We start from the raw sequence: 27,193 nt of genomic DNA, 5'->3' as shown, positions 1-27,193 counted from the left end.
AATACCTGGCTATTTCGACAGGGGCATTGACCTCTTTTCCTTAGACTGTCCAGTAAAAGAAGACAACAGCCAACACAACATTAGCCATCTAGTGTGAATGCCCTGTCTCGAACCATAAATATATAGGTCATAATAGAGTTGCATCTTATTGGTCATGTCGCAAAGTAAGTTTGGGTCTGGTTGATTATTGGTATCAGAAATCCTTATATACAAGTACAGGCACCTGATTTTTAAAAAAATCACTTTGGAGCAAAAAAAGTAGGTAATTATTATTTTTTTTTGTAAATAAATCAAAATTATACCTTTTTGGGGGGTCGGATTGGCTAAAAAATAACATATTTTGGTGTACTGCAGAATTTTAGTAATTAGTTTATGTGTGCCATGAGATGAAAAAGATTGAAAATTGCTTCTCTAGGGTCTCATGGCCAGGGGTTTGAGTTAAATCCTTTCTGACTCTCCTCTTGTTAAAAAGGTGAGCTTGTCCCTGACACCAGGAAATGCTACATCTGCCCACAAACCTCAGTATCTCTGATTGCCACCATTCGTGCTTATGAACATTAGTCTGCAGGGTAAAGAGCAAATTCATGCTGATCTAGGTTTTAAGGATCTGAAAATGTTAATTATTGTACTAATGGGTTATTTTTTATTGGTTTAGTTAAAAACTCAGATAAAAGATGTGTTAAATCCTGGAACTGTTGTATGTTTTATTGGCCAAATATGTGGAAGCAGTTCATTGCTGCTACAGAAATTCCAGGTCATTTTGACAATAGTCTACAGCAGCGGTTCTCAACCTGTGGGTCGCGACCACTCTGGGGGTCGAACAACCCTTTCACAGGGGTCGCCTAAGACCATTGGAAAACACATATATAATTACATATTGTTTTTGTGATTAATCACTATGCTTTAATTATGTTCAATTTGTAACAATGAAATTGGGGGTCACCACAACATGAGGAACTGTATTAAAGGGTCGTGGCATTAGGAAGGTTGAGAACCACTGGTCTATATTATGGTTTCCAAACTCTTCAGAATCTTTGATCCAAGGTGATCTCACCCTGAAGCCCAATGTGTACATTTCTATGCTCTGGCTTAAACAGGAAGGGAGGTAAGGCCAGTCCCAACTGGCCTGGCCACACCCTGGAGCTGTTCTGAGAAGCTCTGCAGAAGTCCAGGCGTGATGCTGTAGAGCCTGCCCTCAAGTTGCTTGCTGTGCCCCTCCCCAGTTACTCTCTGCCACCTTGCTTTGTTTTGTTCCTACCAGCAATCATTATCTGATAGTATCGTGCTTGTTTGCTCATTGTCAGAGTCTGCTCTTAGGCTGTCAGCATCCCACCACCCACAGCAGGACTGGCACCCAACAGTGAGGCCCTAGGTCTCTTTGGAACTGATTTGATTTGGAATAAAGGAACAAAGGTAAGATGATGTTGGTAGAAAAGGAGATACTTGCCCTGGTCAGTGTTTCTCCGTGGTTAGAGCAGTGTAAACCCATGGAACTCTTGTATGTTTTATTGGGTTTTTAAGGGTCACGGGTTTGATTCCTGATGAAGGGCATGGACCTGGGTTGCAGGTCCAATCCCCAGCCCAGGTCGGGGCATGTGAGGGAGGCAACCAATTGATGTGTCTCACATTGATGTTTTTCCCTCCCTCTCTTCCACTCTCTCTAACAAATCAATGGAAAAAATATCTTGGGTGAGAATTAACAACAAGAATAAAAGAAAACAAACAAACAAACAAGATAGAAATTGCTTATAATGGGTTTCTTCATTGGCTCTTCCTTCTCTTTATTCCTTTTTCTCTTTCTGTCACTCAGCAAACAGGGTTTGAGCACCCACTGTATGCAGACCCTGTGCTAGTTGCTGAGGTGTGGGAGGAAACAGAAATGGCCTTTGTCCTCATGAGGACTGTCACCTGCCTGTGGAGGAAGATATCAATATATGCAATAAACTAAAGCAATGAGTGTTGGGGTGAAAATTCAGCAGGCTTTACTAAGTGTGGATGAGGGAACTGATTTGGGAGGTGGTGTTGGAGGAAGCAATGGGGACCTGAGAGCTGAAGGATGAAGAGAGGTCACCAGGTCTAGTGGTAAAGTATTCTGGGCAGATAGAGGAGCATATACAAAGGCTCAGTAGTAGAAGAAGTGTGGCTAACACTTCCTAGTTTATACTTGCTAGGAGGCTTTATCTAAATTATATGTACTCAGAAACTAACCATGTACTAGTATGCATGGAAACTTAATACACAATGAAGGTGGCATCACAAGTCAAAGGAACAGGCTGGATTAATAAATAGATGGTATTAGGCTCTGGCTGGGTGGCTCAGTTGGTTGTAACATTGTCCCATACACCAAAAAGTTTGTGGGTTTCTCTCTCTCTCTCTCTCTCTCTCTCTCTCTCTCTCTCTCTCAAAAATCAACACACATATCCACAGTAAGGATAAAAAAAAATATGGTGTTGGGAACATTGACTCATTATTTGGAGAAAAATAAAACTGGACCCCCAGCCAGCACAACATACAAAGGTGAATCCAAATGGACTAATGAGCTTGTGCAAAAATTAGGGAGAAGATTTTTGCATCGATTAAAACTGATCAGGGGCTAACCTCTAGGACATACCACAAGTGCTTGAAATCAACAAGAAAAAGACAGGAACCCCAATGGGGAAATGAGCAGGGTTTATAATAAAAGTGAACCCAAGAAGCTAACAGGCAGATGAAGAGATAGTCAATAATTTTAAAATCTTTTTTACCTTCAGAGGACTTATTTTATAATCACATCTCTATAGCACCTCAATTTTTGCCTTTTCTTGAATACAGGGTGAAGAGACCCTGACCTAGGACCCTGGAGGGACTTGGGGTGTAGCTGCCAAGGCCTCCACAACCTAGAACTGAACACCTTGAGACTACCAGAGACTAGCAAACTCTTGTTAAGCCACCAGGTGGCGCTCTACCCATCCCTAGCTCAGAAAGCTCATGAAAGATTCTCTGGAAGGGTATGGCTCAGAGTAATAAAAACCAGCCATTTTTTGTAATTGCCAACTAGAATGAACAAACTGTCCCCCTAACTATGTAAGGTGGGGGAGCCAGAAATTATGCTTTTGTTGGGGTCCTCAGGAAGAATTCCTTTTGCTCCTCTGGGGAAGCCTAGAGAACACTGGATATCCTACAGGACACAGGACACAGGACACGGTTACTGGAGTTTCCTGGCCCGTGAGCAGTTAGAATTAGCATGAGTGGTTGCAGAGGAGCAAGTCTGGGGTTTAGGGAGTGGAAAAGGGGAGAAAAGTGGCTGCTTTATTGAAAATCTTTGTGTGGCTGGGTGTGCCTCCCACCAGCTCTGGTCTTGGTTTCTGGAATCTCAGAGCACTGCAGTGAAGGTTTCAGAAAGCGGGGTCATGTCTTTGAGGTATCAGGCTGCATTCACCCGCCTGTGGAACAGGGGTTAGTCTCCAGGTGAGGCAGAGGCTGTCGCCCCCATATGAGTGTCTTTGCTTGGCGGGAGTTCTCTGCTTTAGGAATTCTCCTCAGTTCCTGTGAGCTGGCAGGCTGGGCAGGCCAGGGTGTGCCAGGAGCCTTCCCCACCAATGAGGGATGGCAGTTGGTGAATAAACTCCCCAGCCTCCTCACCTTGAGAAGTGCATTTCCCCCCAGTTATTATTTTTTTATTAAACAACTATTACAGATGTTCCCCATTCCATAACCTCCACCCAGCTCCTACCCCCTTTCCTCTGGCCTTCACCACACATAGTCCATGGCAATGCATATATGTTCTTTGGCTAATCTCTACACCTTCTTTTATATGGTTGGGGGATGAATTTTGAGGGGTATTCCCATAGTCCCTCAGATCCAGTTGTCCATGGGAGCAACCAGCTTTATCTAAATACACTATTGCTTCCTTCCCTTTGCCACCTTTCCCTCTCTCCAGCTTCCTGGGCTCTCCTTCCAAATAAACTCCTTGCACCTGCAGGGAAGCAAAATTTGCCATCCTAAAGTGTGTCTTTCTGGCATGAGGATTATTTTACTTTTAAGAAACAAAGGACTCAAGAAGAACCTTTGATTGGTCAGTTCCAGGGCAGGGGGTCATTAGTCAATGCAGCTGGACCTGGCATTACCCACCTGGTTTTGCTGCTTTTCTGGGCCTGGAGCTGAAATACAACTGAGACCATGACCCTGAAAGGGCACACCTGGGAAAGCTGATGAATATTCTATTGAATCCTCCCCTAAGACCTTCCCTAAACTCCCAGCCTTTAAGGCCCCCCCTTTGTCCCCCCGACAAACGAAGGTCCCAGGAGCATACCTGTGCCTTTCCTGTCTTCTTCCCTACACCTGTGCATCTTAAACCAGTGATGGCGAACCTTTTGAGCTCGGCGTGCCAGCATTTTGAAAAACCCTAACTAATTCTGGTGCCGTGTCACATATAGAAATTTTTTGATATTTGCAACCATAGTAAAACAAAGACTTATATTTTTGATATTTATTTTATATATTTAAATGCCATTTAACAAAGAAAAATCAACCAAAAAAATGAGTTCGCATGTCAGAGGTTCGCCATCCCTGTCCTAAACTCTAAGGGACTCCAGGAGACTTGCAACCAGGGGAGCAATGGGCAGTGGCAGCTCATCCTAGGCCCGTGGTTGGCAAACTGCGGCTCGAGAGCCATATGTGGCTCTTTGGCCTCTTGAGTGTGGCTCTTCCAAAGCCTTAGGAGTACCCTAATTAAATTAATAACAATGTACCTACCTATATAGTTTAAGTTTAAAAAATTTGGCTCTCAAAAGAAATTTCAATTGTTGTACTGTTGATATTTGGCTCTGTTGACTAATGAGTTTGCTGACCACGGCTCTAACCCACTGAACCTGTCTCCAAGGCCTCCTTTGTTGCTTCTTCTATCCTAAGCCATTCCTGTTTCACTGTCCCCAGCTTCAATAAACATAATCTCAAAAACAACACACACACAACGAAGAACCTTTGACCTCCCCCCTACTCCCTTACTGCCTAAAATAATTTAGCTAGAGGCCTGCCCCTGGAAGGGAGCTCTCCTCATAGATACTAGTATCTGTAGTGTAATCTGAACTAGGTGTGGGGCCTAGGCTTTAGAGACGGTCTCCCACTCTCTGCATGGCCCAGCACACATTTGTTTACCAAAAATTTGCTTTTCCATCTCCCTGTGAATTGTCTTCCTCCCCTTTAAAGTCCTCAAACACTACCCACTTCACCTTAGCTCAAGACAGCATATAAGCCTCAACTGCCCTGTCTGTCCTTGGCACCATATTCTTATGGAACCTCCTTACATTTGTACATAATTGAATTGGATTATTTTCTCCTTTAATCAGTCTCATGTCAATTTAATTCTTAGACCAGCCAGAAGAACCCAGAAGGATAGGAGAAAGTTTTTCCTCCCTTACACACCCAAATTTTAGTCTTCTGGATTTTCTTTTAGGTAATTCAAATGAAGAAGAGAGCAAGAATTTTAGGTACATTTGATGAGCAGCTTAGATGTTTTCAGAGTTCAGGTAATAGAGAAAAAAATAGAAGAAGCAGATGGGGAAAAAGGACCCCAATAAACCTCCAAACACTGTGAGCTACTCTGACTTTTAATTAAAAAAATATATATTTAATTGATTTCAGAAAGGAAGGGAGAGGGAGAGAAAGAGAGACATTAATGATGAGAGAGAATCATTGATTGGCTGCCTCCTGCACGCTCCCTACTGGGGATTGAGCCCGAAACCTGGGCATGTGCCCTTGACCAGAATTGAACCGGGGACCATTCAGTCCACAGGTTGACACTCTATCCACTGAGCAAAACTGGCTAGGGCTGACTTTTAACTTTTACCTGCAGTAGTTTTAAGAATCCCTTGTTGAAAAAACCAGTTGATTTGGTTGTACAGCGCTTTCAAAACTATTTTGAAGGCAATCACTGTGAATGAGAAATTCAGGCTTGAATTTTTCAGTTGCCTCCAGTTCTGTCTTGTGAATAGAGAACCCACCTTGCCTCAGCTACCACCCGAGGTACAAGCCTAGCTTATAAAATATTAATTGGGTGATATTCTTTCTCCAGATCTCTTAATGGCTTCTGACATTTTAATGGTAACATTTTGGATGCGCACAAAGTAAAGAGAGCGGAAACCCGAGGGACCACTCGTCCTCTATTTACATTTCAGAACCTCCCAATGTATGCTTTGGGATGCATTCTGCACCTAGCTCAGGCAAGCCTCTGAGCAAACTGCGTTGAAAGAGGTTAATGATGGGTTTGTGTAAGTTGCTCTTGTTTTATTGAGGTCCCCAGAAATGCAAGTGTCAGCACAAAGATCGTTTATGGTTCCATTAAATCTCCAGGAAAAATATCAAGACAGTTGTAAAAAAAGAAAAACAAGGCTGGATGAGTCAGCCTAAACAAATTAAGAGCCAATTTGAGGCTAAACTTGGAACAAGCCAGGAGCCACTCCATTCTCCAGCATTTGGTTGCATGATTATGAACCTTGCTCTTTCATCCCCTCTCTCTCCCTCTCTCTTTTTGGGGGTGGGGGCAGATTTTGGTTCCTAATTTCTAGTGACTTGTCACTCTCATGTCTAAATCTTCTGTAAAGATGAAATTGTTAAATGTCCTTCCTATGGAACTTAGTCAAAAGGTTCTCGGTAGAATATATTTCCTTGAGGATGAGATGCATTGTGCAAAACCGAAAACAACAACAACAAAAGAACCATTTTGAAGATTCTGAGTGTGTTTATAGTAATCCATGCACATCTCCTATATTCTACAGGCTTTGTTTGAGTCTCATTAAGATTTTTCTGACACGGACACGAAAGAGTACAGACAATACAATTCCATTTACGTAAAGTTTAAAAACTGGCACTAGCCAATGTTTGCTGTTAGAAATCAGGATTGTGATTATTCTTGTGTGCATACATAGCAACTGGGAGGAGACACAAGGAGGGCTTTTGGGTGCTGGTAATGCTTTGTTTCTTGGCCAGTTTGTAAAACTCCATTGAGCTACATGTGTGTGACCTGTGCACCTTTCTGTATTTCTATTACACCTAAATAAAAAATTTAAACACGTTAAAAAATATGTATGTATTTTTTTTTCACTTTTGTTAAACTCCACGTCTCAGATCTCCTGCCACAGTGGGAGTTTTTTAAAAAATATATTTTATTGATTTTTTACAGAGAGGAAGGGAGAAGGATAGAGAGCTAGAAACATCAATGAGAGAGAAACATCGATCAGCTGCCTCCTGCACACCCCCTACTGGGTATGTGTCCGCAACCAAGGTACGTGCCCTTGACCGGAATCGAACCCGGGACCCTTCAGTCCGCAGGCCGAAGCTCCACCCACTGAGCCAAACCGGTCAGGGCCACGGTGGGAGTTTTTGCCAGGCCCTGGCCATCCTGGAGACTAGGGTGTGATGCGTTTGGGGGCTGGCTGTCTGGAGCAAGGCCTGCTGCTTGGCAGGGGCGGCTTACCTGCGACCTTGGAGTTGTATGCCACTCCGACCCCACAGATATTGTTGTTGGCCGCGGCAGAAACTTCCCCTGCACATCGGGTCCCATGGCTGTGGGGCAAAATAAAGACAAATTAGATACAGTTTCAAAAGACTCTGGAAGAGGTTCCTTAAATTCTGTCAATTGGAAGCAATTTGGTTCTTTTCAATGGCTTGGTTAGCCAGAAGCCAGCACTTGGCCCACCCAATTTTCCTTCCGTGTATCCAGCGTCTCCTCCCCCCCCCCCCCCCCCCACTCCAGCCACCTTCTTGACCTTGGCTTATTTCTGACAAAAGGGACTTCTCAGAACATTTCAACCTTGAAATCTGATCTTTACTTTAAAATTTGAAGTATCTTCCTGCACAAAACTCACATGTCTCTGGTTGGGAGAGCTCTGGTTGGAGCACTAGAATTGTGGGCTGGTGCTTAATTTCAAGGCTGGCCCAGCCATTGTGGGGAACGCTGCTTTACCTTTTTGGACCATAGACTCTTTTGAAGATCGAATGCTAGAGTATTCAATGCTACAGATTCCTACGTTCCCCCCGGAATATAAAAAGCATACATGGGCAACATTTCGCATACAGTTTCAAGGGAGTCCACAGAACCTTTGAGGCTGACCAGATTAAGACCCCCAGGCATTGATTAGGTAATCTTTCCAAGGTTTGCCCGGTTTTATAACTCTGAGCAAGCCTCCTTAGGGCTCTTGTTCTAGAATATCCTCTGCAGCACTCACTGTAATTCCATTCGTTTTCTCCCTTTAGCTTGTCCTCTCTCCCTTATATCACGGGTTCCAAATAGTTCTTCCCCTCCTATGTGTACTTCCCCCCTCCTTGAATTGTCCTGGTGACTTGGGTTGACCCATAAAATGCAGGGGAAGGATGATGAACCACTTTTTAAGAAGCCTGGCACCCTGGCCGGTGTGGCTCAGTGTGGGAAACTGTTTATTGCCTTCACTATCTGATAAGCATAGACAGAGAACTCCCCGAACCTCCCCACCCCCCACCCCCAAGGCTGGGTGCCATTGAAGCCCTAGCAAAGCTCGGAGCTAGGCGCCACCTCTGTTTGTCCAGACAGTGGTAGCTGAAACTATTCCCCCATTTATTATTATGTAAATCCTTGCTGATGGGCTAGTCTGCCTGTTAATGGCGGTCACCTGCCTAAGGACTATTCCGGATCAATAAAAGATTGGAGCAGCCTGAGCATGGGTGGAAGTCCCTCTCCTTGAGTTGGACTTGCCCGCCTGGACCTCCAATATTGCAAAATTATCTCGTGTCTTTTTCTCTCATTTGTTGTGCGGCTCCTCTTTCAGATACCGAACCCTACTCCACGCGGGACGTGGAAGGAAACACTCAACAGCTCAGTTTGTTGGGCATTGTCCCATGCACAGAAGAGTTGCTGGCTTGATTCCTAGTTAGGGCACATGCCCGGGTTTTGGGCTAGATCCCCTGTAGGCGGCGTGCAGGAGGCAGCAGATTGATATTTGTTCTCACATCAATGTTTCTCTCTCCCTCTCCCTTCCTCCCTCTCTAAAATAAATAAAAAGAGGCCTGACAACTTCAGCTTCCCTCCGCTGGTGCCACAGGCCCAGAAACCAGGATTTTAAAAAGATTCCCAGGTGATCCTAATGTGCAGCCAAGGTTGAGAACCACTGAGCTAGACTAGCTGCTAGACCACATATGGGTGAGAACACGTGGAGAGAGGGGCCTCCAATGTCCCAATACCTTGGATGATATTCCTGACATGTGAGGGAGCCACATCCCTCCTCCCTTCCAGACCAGCCAGGGCACCCCTGTCAGCAGCTAGTGGAGAGAGACAGGCTGTCCCTGCCCAGGTTACAGGGCTGTGAGCAAATAAATGTTCCTTTTTAAGTTTTGGCATAGTTTGTTAAGAGGCTATAGAGAAGCGAAACAAGCATAAATGCTTAAGTCAGTCAGAATGCCATGTTTAAACCCTACACAGCATTCAAGATGTGGAAGTCACCTGACACCAGTCTTGACCCTGAGAAGCCTATTTTAAAGGTCTGTGAAGCAGCTAAGGGATTAAACGGTCACATTACCAAGTCTGCTGGAACCTTGTGTGCATGGCCTGCAGAAGGGCCAGGGTGGGGGTGGAGCGAGGGCTGGCTTTTCCACTCACTACTCTGACTGTGGTGCAAGTAAGGAAATGTGGGTGCAGGGGTGTCTGGCTACAGGGCCCCAGGAAGCTTTGATTTCTGCAGGGGTGACTAGTGTACTATTTGTGACATCCTCTTGGGGCAAGCAAAGCTACTGCACAAGTCCTTAAAAAATAAAGTATAGACTTAGCCGGTTGCTCAGTGGTTAGACTGTCGGCCTGCAGACTGAAGGGTTCAATTCTGGTCAAGGTCATGTACCTCGGTTGCAGGCTCTATCCCCAGCCTGGTCAGGGTACAACCAATCGATATGAGATCAATGTTTCTCTCTCTCTGTTTCTCCCCCTCCCTTCCACTCTCTCTAAAAATTAATGGAAAAAATATCCTCAGGTGAGGATTAACAATAGCAAAAAGAGTCTATATACATATTATATATATATACACACACACAGTGTACACACACACACACACACACACACACTCACACACATTTTATTTCTTTGTGTGAGTAAAAGTAAATCCTGCCTCCATAAAGGCTGCCTATGTCCTGGACTCTAAATTCCCTTTGACACAAGAATAAAATCTGCATATTGTGTCCAAGTAAGCCCTGAAGTTACTGTAGAAGCTGGCCCTTGTGGTGACAGATCTGTGAAAACTTATCGTGCTGAGCCAACCGCTGTGTCCGTGTCCAAGTTTTCTGTAAATCATGTTGAAAAGGTGCTTAGTTAAGGTGGAACTTGATGGGAGAGTGTTGTGGATGTGCCTTTCATGGCTACTACCTTCTTATTCCAAATGCTGAGAAACTGATAACTAAAATGTTTAAAAACAGCATGAAAGCACACACATATGTATCCATATAAACAAAATGATATCAATATCCCTTTATATTGATTTGCATATATACTTTAAATGTATAAATTGAAGTGTATGTTTATACTTATATCTATTTATATATTCATAATTATATGCTTATATATATCTAACACATACCTATATATTATCTATACACCCACACATTATATACTTAAATATGTACATATATAAAATACAAACCATATATAAAGTGTACGTATGCTTTCTATCGGTGCATAATTTAAAAAATGGAACTTTAATGGATACTGATTAAATGTAACTTGCTTGCTTGCTGTTTCACTCATGCTGAATAAATAATTTTTAAATAAAAGTTTAAAAATCAATGCCATCTCTAATTCGACTGAGCGTGAATTTCCTTTTTGTTTAATAAGCAGCCCTGTTGAGATCTCCTTTCTGAGACCTAAAATGTGCAATCAGGCCTTGCCTGGGCCAATCAGTACTTTCACCAGCATCTGTGAAGAACACAGAGGTACTGATGGAGGCCGTATAGTGTGTGGACCCTGCTCTAGGAGACTCAGGAGCTAGAAGGCCCAACAGCCAGCTGCCACTTACTGGGCGGTTATTCATGACAGGCACTATGCTCAGTGCTTTTCTGGCCTCATCTACTTTAATCCTCATAAGAGGGCTACCTGTAGGTACTGCTCCATTTCACAGATGCCAAAGTTGACTCTTAGAGGTGCTGGCTCCAAGGTGTACAGCAGCGGTTCTCAACCTGTAGGTCGCGACCCCTTTGGCGGTCGAACAACCCTTTCACAGGGGTCGCCTAAAACCATCCTGCATATCAGATATTTACATTAACAGTAGCAACATTACAGTTATGAAGTAGCAACGAAAATAATTTTATGGTTGAGTCACAACATGAGGAACTGTATTTAAAGGGCCAGAAGGTTGAGAACCACTGGTGTACCGCAAGAAGGTGGGTGAGCCAGGTCTGAGACCAATGCTCAATTACTGAACCAACCCTATACCCTCCCACATGGGGATAAGCTCATCTCTACCCTAAAACTGCTCACTAAGGGCTGGAGGACAAATGCATGTGAACTGGCCTGAGCAAATGAAAGACACTGAATGCTTCCTTATCTTTAATTTTGGTCTTTAAGTGGCGAGATGAATGTTGTGGGCTCTCTAGAGGAGCATAGGAGAAGAAACATTTCATTGTTAAATTAGGAGGCACTAATTAATTATAAGCAGCTAGTGGAGGCGTCTTATAATTGTTCAGGACCCCATCTTTTCACAGTCCTGGGCCTTTGTAAGCCCTGTTCCATTGCCTCAAATGCTTTCCCCTCATTCCTGCCTTCCTGATGGTCTCAGGCAATTCTTGCTCCCTGAATGTCAGGAAAATATTTTTCTAAATCCATTTTTGTTTGGACTCTTTGCTTTCTTAAAACATTCAGTAGCTCCTTCTTGCCTCTATAATAAATCATAAGCCTGTCTGAAGTGGAAATGCCTGTAGAGAGTGAGGGACAAAAATGGTTGCTTGATTGACCTCCTTCTAAAGGCAAGTGACCAGAGTCACGGCTGTGTTGCATTACTGCTCTCCTTGTCCATGTCTGTGGCAATGTGATTTTCTTGCTCCTCCCATGAAGAGTGGAGCCTATTTCTCTCTTCCTTGAATCAGGCTGGCCTTGCGACTTGTTTTGGCCAAAAGCATGTGTGGAAATGTTGAGTTTAGCCTTCAAAAGGACTTGCAGCTTCTCCTTCCTCTTGAAACCCTGCCCAGGCACCATGTGGACAAGTCCAGGCTCAACTATTGGATGATTAAAGACATGCAATCCTTTGGGCCTATCTCCTCAGCTGATAGTTACCATCCTCCAGACATGTGAGAGAGGCTGTCCTAAGCCAGCGAGCCCCCGGCCAACCTGCCAGCTGACCATGGATGCACAAGTGAGCCCAGCCATAAAGCTGAGCCCTGTCCAGATCAACAGTCCTGTCTAGCTAATCTATAGATTTGTGAGCAATTGTTAATGCTTATTGTTTCAAGCTACTAAGTTTTGGGATGGTTTTTATATGGCATTACTTGGCAATCGATACCTGATGCAATGGATACACAAGGCTAGAGGGACGACAAATGGTTAACCTGTGGGAGAATGGGGTTCAAACCTGGACCATCATGATGACTGTACTGGGGCTTCCCCAAACAGCTGCAGTTGCTGTGAAGATGCTGAGGTGAAAACCTGGGGCCCTGTTCCTGCCCCTGCCCATGGGGATCTCCAGCGAGAGAGCATAGGCACATCCCTTCTTCCCATGTTGCTGGCCTTCGTCCACTAGAGTGATCGGTCACCCCACTTATCCAACCAAAAGCATGTTTTTTGTTTTTATACGTGCTCCATTCAAGTCATTGATTAAGATATATCAAGCAATGTGAACATGATGAGTATCATTTGTTGACCTAATGTGGCCCAGGCACTGTGCTGAGAGTGCTACATGAATTATTCTATCTAATCCTCACAGCAAACTATTACTATTATCATTTTATAAAGGAAGGAGTTGAGACACAGAGATATTAAGTCACTTCTCATTAGGAGGAAGAACCAGAATTCTAACTCAAGTCTGTTACTTCCAAATCCCTTCTCTTAACCATGACCCTTGACTATTCTCTATTCCTGACTATCAGAAGTGTGCAAATAAAAAGTGTGATGGTTAATTTTACCTGTCAGCTGGGCTGGGCCAGGGGGTGCTCAGATATTTGGTCAAACATTATTCTGGGTGTTTCTGTGAGGGTGTTTTGGATGAGAATAGCATTTAAATAGATGGACTTTGAGTAAAGCAACATCCGTAATTCTGTGTGTGAACAGTCAAGATATCCTGGATATCCTTAAGGCCAGAGGATTCTGTATTTATAGGGCACATTCATGTGTTTTATATTGGTATAGTTTTTAAAAGAAATAAATATATAGAGATGCAATTGAAGCCCTCCCTGAAGCCATTATGCCTTGGACTTGACCACTACACTAAGTTTGACAATTAGAACACTGATCCATGCATTTTTTAATGCAATCACCTTATAATCAGATATGCATATACATATAAATGTTACATAATATGCCATCTATTTAAAATTTGCTTTATTCATTTGTATTTTGAAGTTTATTCATGAATTCTAGTTCATTTGTTTTTAGTTCTGTGTAGTCGTTCACTTAAAGATATGCTAAAATTTACTTATTCGTACTCCCAACGATAAGCATTTAGGTTATTTGCAAGTTGCTTGCTATTACAAATAATTTGAAGAAAATATTCTTGTCTATTTAATTTCTTGGGCACATGTGGAGATTTTCTCTGGGAGTATGTACTTAGGGGAAAAACAGGTTTATGGATATATATATACTACCTCCTGCAGAGAGGGAGAGTTCCAGTTGCTCTCACAGCCTTGCCAACATTTAGTATCAGCAAAATTTACCATTTTGCTAGTCTATTTGGTGTGAAAGGGTATCTCATTAGTTCATTTTGCATATTCCTCATTACCAGGGAGGATGAGCATCTTCTCACATGCGAATTCACTCAGGTGTTCTCTTGTGTTAATCACCTGTGCATAACTTCTGTCCATTTTTCTGTTATCTTTTCTCTTTGACTTGTGGCCATTCTTTATATATTTTGACATTTAATTCTCTCCCCCCCCACTAAAACTTGGGGATTAAGTTTCACATATCTTCTCCTAGTCTGTGGCTTGTCTTTCAACTTTGTTCATTGTGACTTTTGTTGAAGAAAAGGTGTTTAATTTTAATGTAGTCAGGGTTATCAATATTTTTATTTTTCTTGGGGTTCAGTGATTTGTTTAAGAAATCCATCCTTATTTTAGTATCATAAAGATGTTTTTCTACATTTTAATTCTAAAATATTTCTATACATTTAGGTTTTAATTATCCTGAATTTTATTTATGCTCAAGATGTGAGGTGGACACCTCACTTTTGCATACTAACAACTAGTCCTATTTATTAAATATCATCACACCATCCTTCCCTTATTGTTTTTATCACCATCTTGATCATATGTTAAGCTTCTTTTTATACAGGGTGTGTGTGCGTGCGGGATATCTGCTGCTGGCCTCTCTATTTCGTTTCTTTGACCCCTTTTTCTCTCTCCCTGTACTAACCCTGCTCTCTCATATTTATTATGGTTTTATAATGTTTTGATATCTGGTAGGCAGTTTCCCACCTTGATGTTCCCTCCTTCTCTCTTCATATTAATTCTCCTCATTCTCCTCTTTCTCCTCTCTTGCCTTCTTTTTCTATTCTTGGCTCTTTGCTTTTCTAAATGAATTTTAGAATCATTTTGCTTAATTTCACAGAAAAGTTTAATTGGAATTGCATTGAATTAATAGATGAAGTTGACATGTTTATATTGTTACATCTTTTTTATCTATGAGCTTAGTATGTCACTCCTTCATCTAGGACTTTTTTTATGTGTTTTATAAGTTTATAATTTTCTCACTAATGTTCTCACATACTTTTTCTTAGATTTATCATTATTTCATTGGTCATGAGATGTGGCATATTGTCAAATAAAAGAGATGTTAGGTAGTATTCTTATTTTGTCCCAGCATTAGGGAGTATGCCATCAAATTTCAGCACTAAAAATAATGTTTGCTGTAGGTTTTTGATAGACAGTGTTATCTTCAATTAATTAATTACCTATTCAACTGCACCCAGGCTAAATTTCATTCCATTTATTGAGATTTTATTCCAGTGGTTGTATTTTTCAATTGCAATTGGTTCTTTTTCTTTTTTCTTTTTTTAAAAAAATATATTTTATTGATTTTTTACAGAGAGGAAGGGAGAGAGATAGTTAGAAACATCGATGAGAGAGAAACATCGATCAGCCTGCCTCCTGCACATCTCCCACTGGGGATATGCCCGCAACCCAGGTACATGCCCTTGACCGGAATCGAACCTGGGACCTTTCAGTCCGCAGGCCGACGCTCTATCCACTGAGCCAAACCGGTTTCGGCGCAATTGGTTCTTTTTCATATTCATGTTTATTTTTGCTCATGTTTTCCACATCATTTATTTTTCTTTTTAAACAGATGTTATTCATGCACTTACCATTCTGAGCAAATGTGCAAATAAAAAGCATAATGGTTAATTTTATGTTTCAACTTGGATGGGTCACAGGGTCTTTGATATTTGGTCAAACATTATTCTGGCTGTTTCTGTGAGGGAGTTTTAACCATAATTTACTTTAAAGTCATTTTAAAGATTCTCCATAAAATTAATATCACCTGGTATAAATTCATGCCCTGTTTTTTATTTTGTTGAATGTGTGTTTTCCCAGATACTTTTGAATTTTGGTTTTCAGGCTAATTTTGAGTTGGAGATCCCTCCTGCCCCACTTCTTTCTTTCCTTTTTTGGTCTCCATTCCTGGCCATTGGTCCTATGGTTGTCTTAATTGACTTCTTAGTTCTATATCTGACAGCCACAGCTTATAAAGGTGTTCTAGGGCCCTGGATTCACAGAGGTATTGGGAATAATGCAGATTCATTCAGCAAGTTAGTGGGCAACTTGGCCAGGTTCATGGGCATCTAGTCTCCATTCTCCTTTGATCTACAGATTCTTAGACAACCAGTTCCATAGTGGCCAGCTACAGTATTTTTAGTCCTGTCTTTGCTGAAAGATGCTTCAGTGCTGGAAATATTGGAGCTGAGCTGCAGAGATTACCCGGCTAGTTGGTCATCAGCTATGTATACTGGCTAGCCTCTGATGAGTTCTACAGGGTAAGACTTTAGGGCAGTGGTCGGCAAACTCATTAGTAAACAGCCAAATTTTTTAAACTTAAACTATGTAGGTAGGTAAATTGTTATTAACTTAATTAGGGTACTCCTAAGGCTTAGGAAGAACCACACTCAAGGGGCCAAAGAGCCTCATGTGGCTCGCGAGCCGCAGTTTGCCGATCACGGCTTTAGGGTTTCAAGAGTCCTGGTTAAATAGGTGAGGAGGTGCAGCTGTTTTTGGGTCAAATCCCAGGTCTGCTGGGAAGTGTCCAGTGCTTTCTGGGGAAGAGAAGAGGCTCTCCAGCTTCCTAGATGCTAGGCCTTTCATTTGTTCCAATAGATCAAGCTTGTCTCATGCATACAAACTATCTTTGGATATAATTCCTCTTTCAATCAGCAATGCAGAAACACAGGTACCGGACACTTGCCATAAACTTTAACCTTGAGTCGACTGTTATCTAGTTTCTGTCAAAAGCTCAGATGAGAGAATGGATGTCTGAGAATAAATGGGTGAATGGCTGGGCCATCCATGAACTCCTTTGGCATAAATTCTCCCCATTTTCTATGTAGCTGAAAAATGGTTGACTTAGCTCCTTAGAAATCCCTTCACTGAATGTCATAATTATATTTTTTTGCCATCTGGGAGTGCTTACCTTGTGCCATGCCCTGTACCAAGTGCTCTGTGTACATGTGTCTAGTCCCTCATACAAGCCTTCAAGGTGGAGTTATACTCCCATTTTACAGAGAGGAGAAACTGGCTCAAGGATCACTTATTTCATACCAAGTAATTAACACAACACTATATTTGTTTACCATAATCTGCTATATTTTTCTCTCCTAAGAAAAGTATTGCCACCTGAAGACCATAAAATCCCCTCTGTGGCATGCATAGCATCACTTTCCAAAGCAGAAATGATTATACTAACATACAGATGATTCTTTTATAATTGATATCATTCTCTCCATGGCTCCCAGTCTGTGTTATGTCTGTTTCTGCTAGCTATAGGGAAACCTTAAATAATGAAGACTTGTCTAATCCAGGCAGGGGACTAAAAATAAAATTAAAAATTCCCCCCCCCCCCCCAATGGCTCACAATAGCTAACAAAATTGAACTTTGTTGTGTTTTATTCTGCTCTGGTTTGTATAGAGAGGAGGTTTAAAGCAACAGCAACATTTGAGCAAAGATCGACGTATGAGATACAACATTCCCTGCTTATCTGTGGGTTTGCTTTCCATGGTTTTAGTTACCCTGGATCAACTGCAGTCCAAAAATATTAAACGGTAAATTCCAGAAAAAACAATTTATAAGTTTTTAACTGCGTGCCATTCTGAAATCTCTCACTGTCCAGCTCCATCCCACACAGGAGGTGCCTCATCCCTTTGGTGGTTTTGGTAGGTACCAGTGCCTGTGTCCAAGTAACCCTTATTTTACTTAATAATGTCATATTCACATAACTTTTATTATAGTATCCTGTTATAATTTTTTATCTTATTATTAGTTATTGGTGTTAGTCCCCTTACTATGTCTAATTTTATAAATTATACTTTGTCATAGGTATGTATGTACAGAAAAAACCCTAGTATATATAGGGTTCAGTACTATCTGTGGTTTCAGGAATCTACCCATTGGGGGTCTTAGAATGTGATAAAAGGGGACTACTGTATTCCCAAAGCTCCCACGAAATAAAAATTTAGATTAGGTCTTGGAAAGCAGTTTGAATTTTATTATCCAGGAGGTGCTTACAGAATTGTGTATAAAGACAGAAGGAAAAGATGTTTGTCTATTTCTAAACCATTAAGTGTCACCAGGGTAAAGTATCAGTTTCCGTCAGTGTGCAAATAGCCAACCAGAGAAGGCCCACTTTTCTCACATGTTCTTCTCTGGCTTGTCACACAGAGTTCTTCAAAATGAAATATGACTTTTAATAAGAAAAAAATGTTAATCATGGAAATTCTTTATTATTTGAAGGTTTAACTAATGCTATCAATCAAAGGAACTTACATAGAGATAAATGTTTCTCATCATCCATTTTTCCTTCCTCCTTCCCCCCATTTGCCTGAGTAATAAATGTCCTCTCTCTTCCTGAATTTATAGTACATTTTTGGCAGCCAGGAATTGCATCTAATCCGGAATCTCTTACTCTTTAGGGCTTATCGATAGAGTGTGCTGCGCCCTGTGATGCTCCCTAAATATTGCCGATGGCAGGGATGACATTTCAGTGTCGAATGCTTGTCAAATAAATGTTATGCAAGAGGGACTTTTATGGACAGCAGCACAGTAATGAAATGCGGATCTGCAATGCATCACTGAATATTGACTTAAAACCAAGCAACGATGGAAGATTATTGACAAAGCAAGGGCTGCAAAACTTGGAAGGGGCAGGCAGCTCTAACATGGACAGATGTCAAGGCTACTCAACATCTCGGCCCAGCTGAGAAGGCATGCCATCCTTCTGTCAACCAGCCAATCAATATTTGTTGAATGCCAGCAAAGAAAAAAATGTGGTACTAGATCCTCATACCTCACAGGAAATCAGTTATATAAGTTTTGCACATTGTTGATGCTCATTAATTGTGTATTATTTCCTCTCTTTTTGCAATTTGGGTTATTATTACTGTTATTATTATTTTGCTTGGCCATCTGTATTCTCTGATTGTAAACTAGGAGGAAATTATACTCCTTTTGCAAATTTTTCAACTGTTTAAATATATCCCCAGAGCCCAGATACTGCATGTAATTATTAAATGGTTCACAGTAGAATAAATACACTTGCTCTGCTTAAAAAGAAATAATCCTATAAAGTCAAATTAAGAACAGGGCAAGAAATTCTAATATACAGATCCGCTGAAAGCAGTTTTGCATATATAGGAAGTTTGCTTTCATAGAGTCCTTGGTTTGGAGTTTTAAATATGTTCTTAAATAAATGTACACTTGAAGGAAAACAAGTTAACAAATTAGTACAGAGGGGATGATATGGTGTTTAAGACTATCAGGGAAGCTCAGGAGAGACTCACTGCGCTTGAACTTGGTTTCCCATGCAAGGAAAACATTTTATTTGCTTGCTTGAGAGAGCCCCTTGTAGTGCATTTTATTTTCTACTTTTCACAGCAATGAGAACCCTGTGAGGGAGAGCCGCTGCCTTTTCCTGGGCAGCAATTGCTTCTGAGCCCTAACTGGCCTTTGTAGCAGGTGGTGTGACTGGAATGTCAATAGCCCCAAGCCCATTGCCGGTCAACATCAGTCAGCCCTTTATCAGAGTCATGCTTAAGTGAGCATTTCTCAAGAGCCCAACGTCTGCTGGGCAGAGATGGGGTGTCAGGTATGATGCCCATGCCCATGCCCAGAAGAGAATACAGCATGTCTTTGTGGTTGCATAGCTATCCAGAGACTAGTGCTGGATTGGTAGTGAACCTGACCAAGGCAAGTGTGGGGCTCAAGGCTCCTGGAGCCTTTGGGGAGCAACATTCCTTGGGTGCAATGGAGGATGGTCCTTGTCTATGTCTCTGACCCAGTTTCCTACCCAACCACAGAATCTCGCCTTCTTTCTCCTAGAAACCTGTCTGAACCTCTCATGCTCACTCTTCTGTGAAGTCTTCCTAGAACGCTGCCCACGCACCAGTCTCTAAATCCCAGCCCAGTTACCCAGGCCACCTTGTGAACATGCATACACCTCCTGCCTTCACCTCTTCACCTAAATTGTACCCACACTCCGGGATACACTCCCCACCAACTCTGCTTATTGCCTTCATTAAAATCCTAGACTAAATGCAACCTCTTCAAGGAAGTCTGTCCCAACTGCCCCAGCCAGACATGAGTTTGCATTTCTCTCCAAAGCATCTTTATTGTGAGGCAGTGCGTGTAATAGCCCCCTCACTAGTGTCAAAGCCTGTCTCCACCACTTATTTGCTAAGTGATGTTACACAACTTGCTTAACCTTCCTGTGCCTCAGTTTCCAAAATGGGAAAAATAATGATAATGTCTGTTTTAGATAATTATTATGAGAATTGAATTAATACATGCAAAACACTTAAAATAGTGCCCTAAACATAGTGACTGCTTAATATGTATTTGCTTCCCTTGTGTTTTCCTTCCTTCCTTTCTATTTTTTTTTTTAAGTTCTGGCTACACTTAACCCTGTAGTGATTTGGGCATCTATCACCTCCTCATATGACACTGCAAATTCCTTAGCAGCTTGCATACCAAAACTAACAGTTCCATGAGTACTGAATTAAAGTTCCAACACTTTTTTAAGCTTCTTTTTATGCCATATGCTCTTCAAATTTACTTCTTATTATAGATAATATCAAAGATATACAAGAGTAGAGTGGATTCATATACCCATCAGCTGGTGTAACAATTATTAACTCATGGCCAATTTTATTTCCTCTGTACATCCAATCATTCTCCTCCTTCCTGCTCCAAACCCTAAGTTATATTGAAGAAAATATCCATCAAAATATTTCATCTTAGGAGGAATTTTTAGTAAATGTATCCTACACTCATGGGAAGTCTGCTTTATTTTAATTCTTGTGCCACACAGGAATCATCTTGAGGACAGACTCAAGCTTTCAGACTATGGATCCTTCCAGAGCCGTGGGCTTGAACTTTGACCCATCATCCTCCCATAATCATTTACAAGAGTAGTTATGTTTTGAGAGGCCATGCTTTGAATTGTGGTACCATCTAATCTTTGCAACAAGTCATGTTGGATGGGGATCTTTGAAAATGACTTGATCATTGGGAAAAGTCCCATTTATTGGTCACAGTGGACACTGTGTCTTGAGTCATTGGCTCCCTAAGAGGCAAAGATCATGCTAATCTGACTCACTATGACTGTGTCTCAGGCAATTGGACACTTGAGAATTTTTACCAGTGACAATGAAAAATTTTATTGCACTAAATACTAATTAGTTCTAGCTAGAAGATTTTAGCTAGTTTAAAATTGTATTTTCAAGAACACATTTGAAAATTAACAATTTTAATGTAGGAGTCATCATTTTAAAAAAAAGAATAATCTTATAGTATATCACACAGGAAGAGTTGCTTTGGGGAAGGTTGTGCTGGATTCAGAAAATGGGGTAAGGGAGAAAGCCATTCTGTCGGTTATATTTTTGTGCCTGAATCATTCTATCAAAGGTAAATTTAGTACCTACTAGTTGCAGAGAGATGGCAAATAGCTGGCACACATGTTGCTACTGCCCTTTCTGAGGTCGAGTGGACAACTGGTAACCAATCATACTGAAGCCAGGCACTCCCTCCTGGTCCTTCTCAACACAGTGTTCCAGACCATCATTCCAATCACAGCTCACCCCTGGCTTAGTGACATCTATTTAGTAACGTCACATCCCTGTGTCAGAATATGGTTTATTTGCTAAGGGTATGCTAGGATTATAAGTCATGGGGGTAAGAGACACGTTATGTCAGAAGTTCTCAGATGTTTTATTATATCCTCACCCCCTAAACACACTTCCAAATACTGCATTATAATTTTAAAGCTGTAGGAGAAGCTGATAGAAAGTGAATTGTGCTATTGGACATCAGGTATGATCTTTAAAAAATGTTGCAAAATTGAATTGTAGTTTTTCTTTATTCCCCCCCCCCCCTGCATTTTCTGTAATTGCCAAGCCCCTCAACCTGTATGCCTTGTCTGCATCCTAGACATTCTCTGGTCAACTTGTTAATTTTAGGTACAGAGTTTAAGCTACCTGGCCACTCTCTGGCCATAATGATTCCTCTCTTTTGTAATAAAAATGATGCTTATAAAAAGATGGTAAGAGTTGGAATTAGGGTCATTTATGAAGCTTGGATTCAAGTGTGGACTTTGACATATACTAATTGTTTGACCAGGGAAGTCACTTTCCCTTTCTAAACCTATTTTCTTATCACTAAACTGAGAATTACAACATTTGTTTTATGGGCCATGAGTTTGTCACCAGAAGTAAAAGAAATGAGTAAGGTGCTGTACACATAATATATTTTTATACCACTAATTGAAATTCATATGTTCTCATAAATTTCACCCAAGAGCATCAATAATAGGGAAGCACTAGGTTTAAAAAGTATAGCAGTCTTTGGTTGAGCAAGCCATACATCTTTATTTCTTGGTATTTCTTATATGTAATTAACCATTTAGACAAGAATGTTACTTGGGGGAAAAAGGAGGCTGCATTTACATGTGTAGTAGCCACAAAGACTGAAGAAAATAGGTAGACGTTGGATAGTTTTCCATGCTGGGCAATACTTCAGACCTTTGCCAGTTTTGTTTTGAGAAAGGGACTGCATGACCTGCATGAGGTTACAGCAGAAATACTTTTCAAAAACATACAGACACAGACCCTGTCGGGCAAAAAGAAATTCTCTACAATCGTTTCCACAGATCAAGTGAAATCAGCATGTTTTAAATCACCCTTTGGTGGGTTCAGACAGGCTTTCTTCTTATTCGTATTTCCTTCTATCTTTAATACAGCGGCAAACAATTCCTAGTTCAACAGATAATTCTACAGGAGCAGTGCAATGTTAGAAAATAAAATCCAAGAATTTAGAGAATGTAGCCACAAAGAGGAAAAGTCACAACACAATTTAGTGAAGCACTGAGATTATTTTGCTTGTGATTTTCAAGCCTTAAAAACAAAACAAAGAAAAAACAAAACAGAATAAAACCCCAAACCTAAAGCCAAAGACACCTCATTAGGCCCAGTTTACCTGTTAAACCAGTCATCTGTGTATCGAGGGTAAGGATAGGGGTCGTTGCTACTGAAGTCATAACTTGCTTCGGCATTCTGAAAAACATAAGGGGGCTCACTGGGTCAATAAAGCCAGAGGCACAGGCAAGAGAAAATGCTGCGATACAACTGTTTCAGGCTGCTAGTCCCTCCCCACATGCTGTGTTAATGTTCTGCTCTGGACCAGCCCTTGTCAAATGGTGACAGAGCTGAAATGTGTCTTTGGAGCTTTTTATCCCCCTACCCCCACCTTTTTTTTGTTAATCCTCACCTGAGGACATTTTTCACTGATTTACAGAGAGTGAAAGAGAGGGGTAGAGACCAGAGAAACATTGATGGGAGAGACACATTGATTGGTTGTTTCCGCACATGCCCCGGGCCGGGAGCTTGCCACCGAGGCATGTGCCCTTGAGGGGAATTGAACTTCAATTAACGATAGAGCATCAGTCTGCTGGCTGATGCTCTATACACTGAGCCAAACCGGCTATCCCCTTTTTTGAGGTTTCCTCATCGCATTCTATTTCAGGCCCTCAGAGTTAATGATTTTGAGTATTACGCTCTCCAGGACTTATGCCTTTTGGATAAATGGGATTTACCTGGAATCTAGGGCTTAAGCTAAGTTTCTTTGAACTGATGGCCAGAATTTCTAATTCTCATGTCACAAGTGAGATGGCCTTTAGAGTTTTCTTGCTTTATGTGGAAGACTCACGCCCAGCTCCCTGCTTCCGACTGACTTGGGGCTTACCTTCTCATGCTTATGGATGTTAAACCCTTGCCCAAGCCCCGAATACCAACCTCAACATCAACCGCAGTCATTTATGCAGTTTACTGTTTTGTTGAAAGGGGATACATGAGCTGCTATAAGGTTACAGCAGAAATATTTTTTAAAAGCATATCATTAAGAGTCTAAAATATGCAGTTTTTTTGATCGATACCATTTTGAAATAGTAATTTATTGCCTTCCCTAAGTAAGTTTGGTTACCCCTAATATTCCTTGAATTTTTGAGATGAGAGCATTCTTAGGCAGAGTTGGTGGGGTAGGAATATCAAGAGAAACACAAGTTAATATATTTTCTTTCGGGTTTCAAAGCTGAGGTTGAAACTTAAACAGTAGATTTGGAAGACTATTGTTAAGCCTGATTGGTTTCTCCATAGAGATTAAAATTTCCTGGTCTAGGGTGAGTTAGGTAGAAAATTCAGCATAAGTAGCCATTGTGGGGTCCTCAAAGGGGCCCTGAGTGCTACCTCTTTCTTCGGAGCTGTGCTCTTGGAGTGGGATGGGTTATGTTGGAATGTCCAACTTCAGAGAAGTCTGGGACTCACTCATCCTTGGACAAAGAGTGAAACTGCAAATCAAAGTGGCTCTGTGAGGTGTCTTAGCTGGGGAGCTTGAGGTAGCCCCACTCTGCATTCCTGTGATCCTCTGTCCGGAGCAAGGAACAGCACAATCTTCTTTAGGAGGCTGATTGGTGAGGACAAACAGTGAGAACCAACTGGCCCAGAAAGATCTGTGGTCAGGACAATGAGGATCCAGGGTTCAGGCATGATCTGCATGAACTGACTTTCCAGTAGGCATGGAATGCATGCAGCAGGAGAGTCCAGGATGGACCGAGGATGAGACGCGAGCATCAGGACCCAGATCCCTCTCCTTAATGTTATGTTTACCCTTGAAGCTGGAGGGAAATTCTAGAGACAGGAGGGTTGGGGGAAAACCTGAGTTGACCAAAGTCAAGGTTGTTTTTTTTTTTTTTTTTTTTTTTCCCATCAGTGTAATTATCCTGGCAGATAGGAATAGGAATTAAATTCAGTTAGAGAAAAATCAAGTCAAAATTTTCTGCACCTTTGTGTTTGTTTCACATGCTCTCCACCCTGGCTCACCTTTCTGGGTCATAATCATAACCTGTGGTCTGGGATGAGGCCTTTTGGTGCTCATTTCTGGGGCAAATGGTTTGTCTTGAAGTGGGTGGGGGCTCTCAAGAGGAATTTGGGAGTTCTGACAGTGGAACTGCTAGTTGAGAATCCAAGGAACTCTGAGGTCATTTTTACAACAAGAAGAAAGACTGTGTATTGTCTGGGGTCAATTTCACCTCTGAATGTTGAAATAAATGATAACTTAGGAATTCTAAGTATTTTGCTGTCTTTACAATGATTTTGATGACTAACACTCAATTCCTTACATAACAGTCTACACTGAGTATTAAGGAAAGCATACAGTTGTGATTATTTGGCTGTATGTTTTCTGGCTGAAAATCAAATGGTTTATAGCAAGAAAGAACAGTAAGCAACATTTTGCAAAGGCTCGGTTTATAGTTTTATAGCTCAAACCAAATCATTTATTGATTTGAATTATGGTGTTTTCTTTCACGAAATTGTTTGTGTACAGGAATAAGTTAAACTGGTCTTGAATTATCCTGGAATTTCCTAAGCTAGCCATTAACACTGACATTTGGGGGAAAGTGGTGTTTCTGTAAACTTAACGCTCTGGTCATCCCAGGTAGAATGACTTGTTTTGGTTTAAACTCTTTTATAACTTCTTCCTAAAATGCATTAGTCTATTTTGTTGCTTTAGAAAAGACTAGATGTTTAGTGAACATAATCTAATCATTGATGATTCAGGATCAGGATGATTCAGTCATCATTAAGAATTGAGTTATCATTGTACCATCACGCAGAAAGTGAGAAGATTGGGCTGAATCCAAACTGACCTCAGGGCTTCCCTGGGAGTTATTTCTGAACTTAATTTGAATGCGTAGCCAGAGAAAAAGGCTAGACTAACTCTTAGCAAGAAAGTTTAATAATAACGGGTTTGGCCATTGCTTGCACTGTGCACTTTTGCATCAGATGGCCTGCCTGCACACTCAGCCAGGAAAGGACAAAGGACTTACGTATTTTCACAGAATCTTCTGGCTTGTCATATCTGAGGCATTGCATTGTGTGGCCACCAATGGCACAGGTTCACACGTGCCACATGCCGGGTGCTAGGGCTGGTCTCACTGTGAAGGCTGGTGGTGGACCCAGCGGTCACCCTGCCCACTCCCTCCATTGCTTTAACATTCTCAGAGAATCTTTTGAGACCCTGGAGACCCTGCTCTGACACTTCCACCCTTATCGCCAAATCTGGAATTTAATGACTCTGGTTCCAGTGGGCGTTCCTTGCTGGTTGCATAAGACAAATGTGTCTGCAGGCATCAGCTTGGAGTAGAGAAAGGAAGAGAGGCATTACAGCCAGACAGATCTGGTTTTGAACCTGCACTGTTTGGCCTTGGCAATTTTCTTACATTCTAGAAAATGTAGTTTCCTCATCTTTAAAATGCGGATGATAAAACTGTAACTACTTGGCTGCTGTGAGGATAAAACGAAGGAATGGATGGAAGCTGGCAAGCACATTGTCCAATCAAGTGTGGGCGTTTTCTTACCTCTTACTTTTCCTTTTGAGTCCTTCATTTTCTTTGATTGCTTAAGGCTAGGGTCACAAAAATGCCTATAGGCCAAATCTGGCCCACCACTTGCTTTTGTAAATAAAGTTTTATTGGAACATGGTCATGTCCCCCTGCTTATAGATTGCTTATGGTTGCTTTCACACTACAACAGCAGACGAATAGTTGTGACAGAAGTCCACGAATCTTAAAATGTTTACTATCTTTTAAAAATATATATATTTTATTGATTTTTTACAGAGAGGAAGGGAGAGGGATAGAGAGTTAGAAACATCGATGAGAGAGAAACATCGATCAGCTGCCCCCTGCACACCCCTTACTGGGGATGTGCCCGCAACCAAGGTACATGCCCTTGACCAGAATCGAACCTGGGACCCTTCAGTCCGCAGGCCGATGCTCTATCCATTGAGCCAAACCGGTTAGGGCTATTTCTATCTTTTATAGAAAGAATTTGAAAACTCTTGAATGACATCCTAAGCCTCATGGGCTCTCAGGCTGCCTCTGACAGCCCGGGGCCTCCACTATAGCATCTCAGCAAGTCCTTGTCTTCCTGAAGAGCTCCCTTTTCTCTGAAACATGCTTGTTCCTCATCCCCTCTTCTCGAGGTGGCTGTAGCTGCTGAAAAGGAATCTGATATAAACTGTCCCTACATTGCTAGGAGTTTGAAGTTTACCTGTCCCGGTTCACACCAATCACAGGTGGGTTATCAGGCATTCCTGTGGTCAGAAACAGGGCTCAGCCAGCTGGAGGCTCACAGAGGCAGTAGCCCCACCATTGTTTCCCAACCCCTGCCCAGCAGCACTGGTTGAAGACTGTTTCTAAGGGCACCAACCTTCTAACTCTCTGTCTTTCCATCTACCATGTCCTATCTG

The 27,193-nt window shown here is 41.7% G+C and overlaps 1 protein-coding gene across 1 annotated transcript in view; it reads right to left on the bottom strand.

The window, feature by feature from the left end:
• The window catches only part of PCSK2 (proprotein convertase subtilisin/kexin type 2), a 256,223-nt gene that overhangs the window by 38,996 nt on the left and 190,034 nt on the right, over positions 1 to 27,193 (bottom strand). The window contains exons 6-7 of the mRNA XM_036323746.1: positions 22,865 to 22,941; positions 7,454 to 7,542 (exon numbers count right to left, since the gene is read on the bottom strand). Coding sequence (XP_036179639.1) covers positions 7,454 to 7,542; positions 22,865 to 22,941 — 166 coding nt within the window. The remainder of the gene's footprint in view (positions 1 to 7,453; positions 7,543 to 22,864; positions 22,942 to 27,193) is intronic.

This window comes from Myotis myotis, unplaced genomic scaffold (genome assembly GCF_014108235.1).
Source record: "Myotis myotis isolate mMyoMyo1 unplaced genomic scaffold, mMyoMyo1.p scaffold_m19_p_9, whole genome shotgun sequence".
Classification (NCBI taxonomy): Eukaryota; Metazoa; Chordata; class Mammalia; order Chiroptera; family Vespertilionidae; genus Myotis; species Myotis myotis.
Note: the sequence above shows the minus strand (reverse complement) of the source record. Positions and strands in the feature narration are given on the sequence as shown.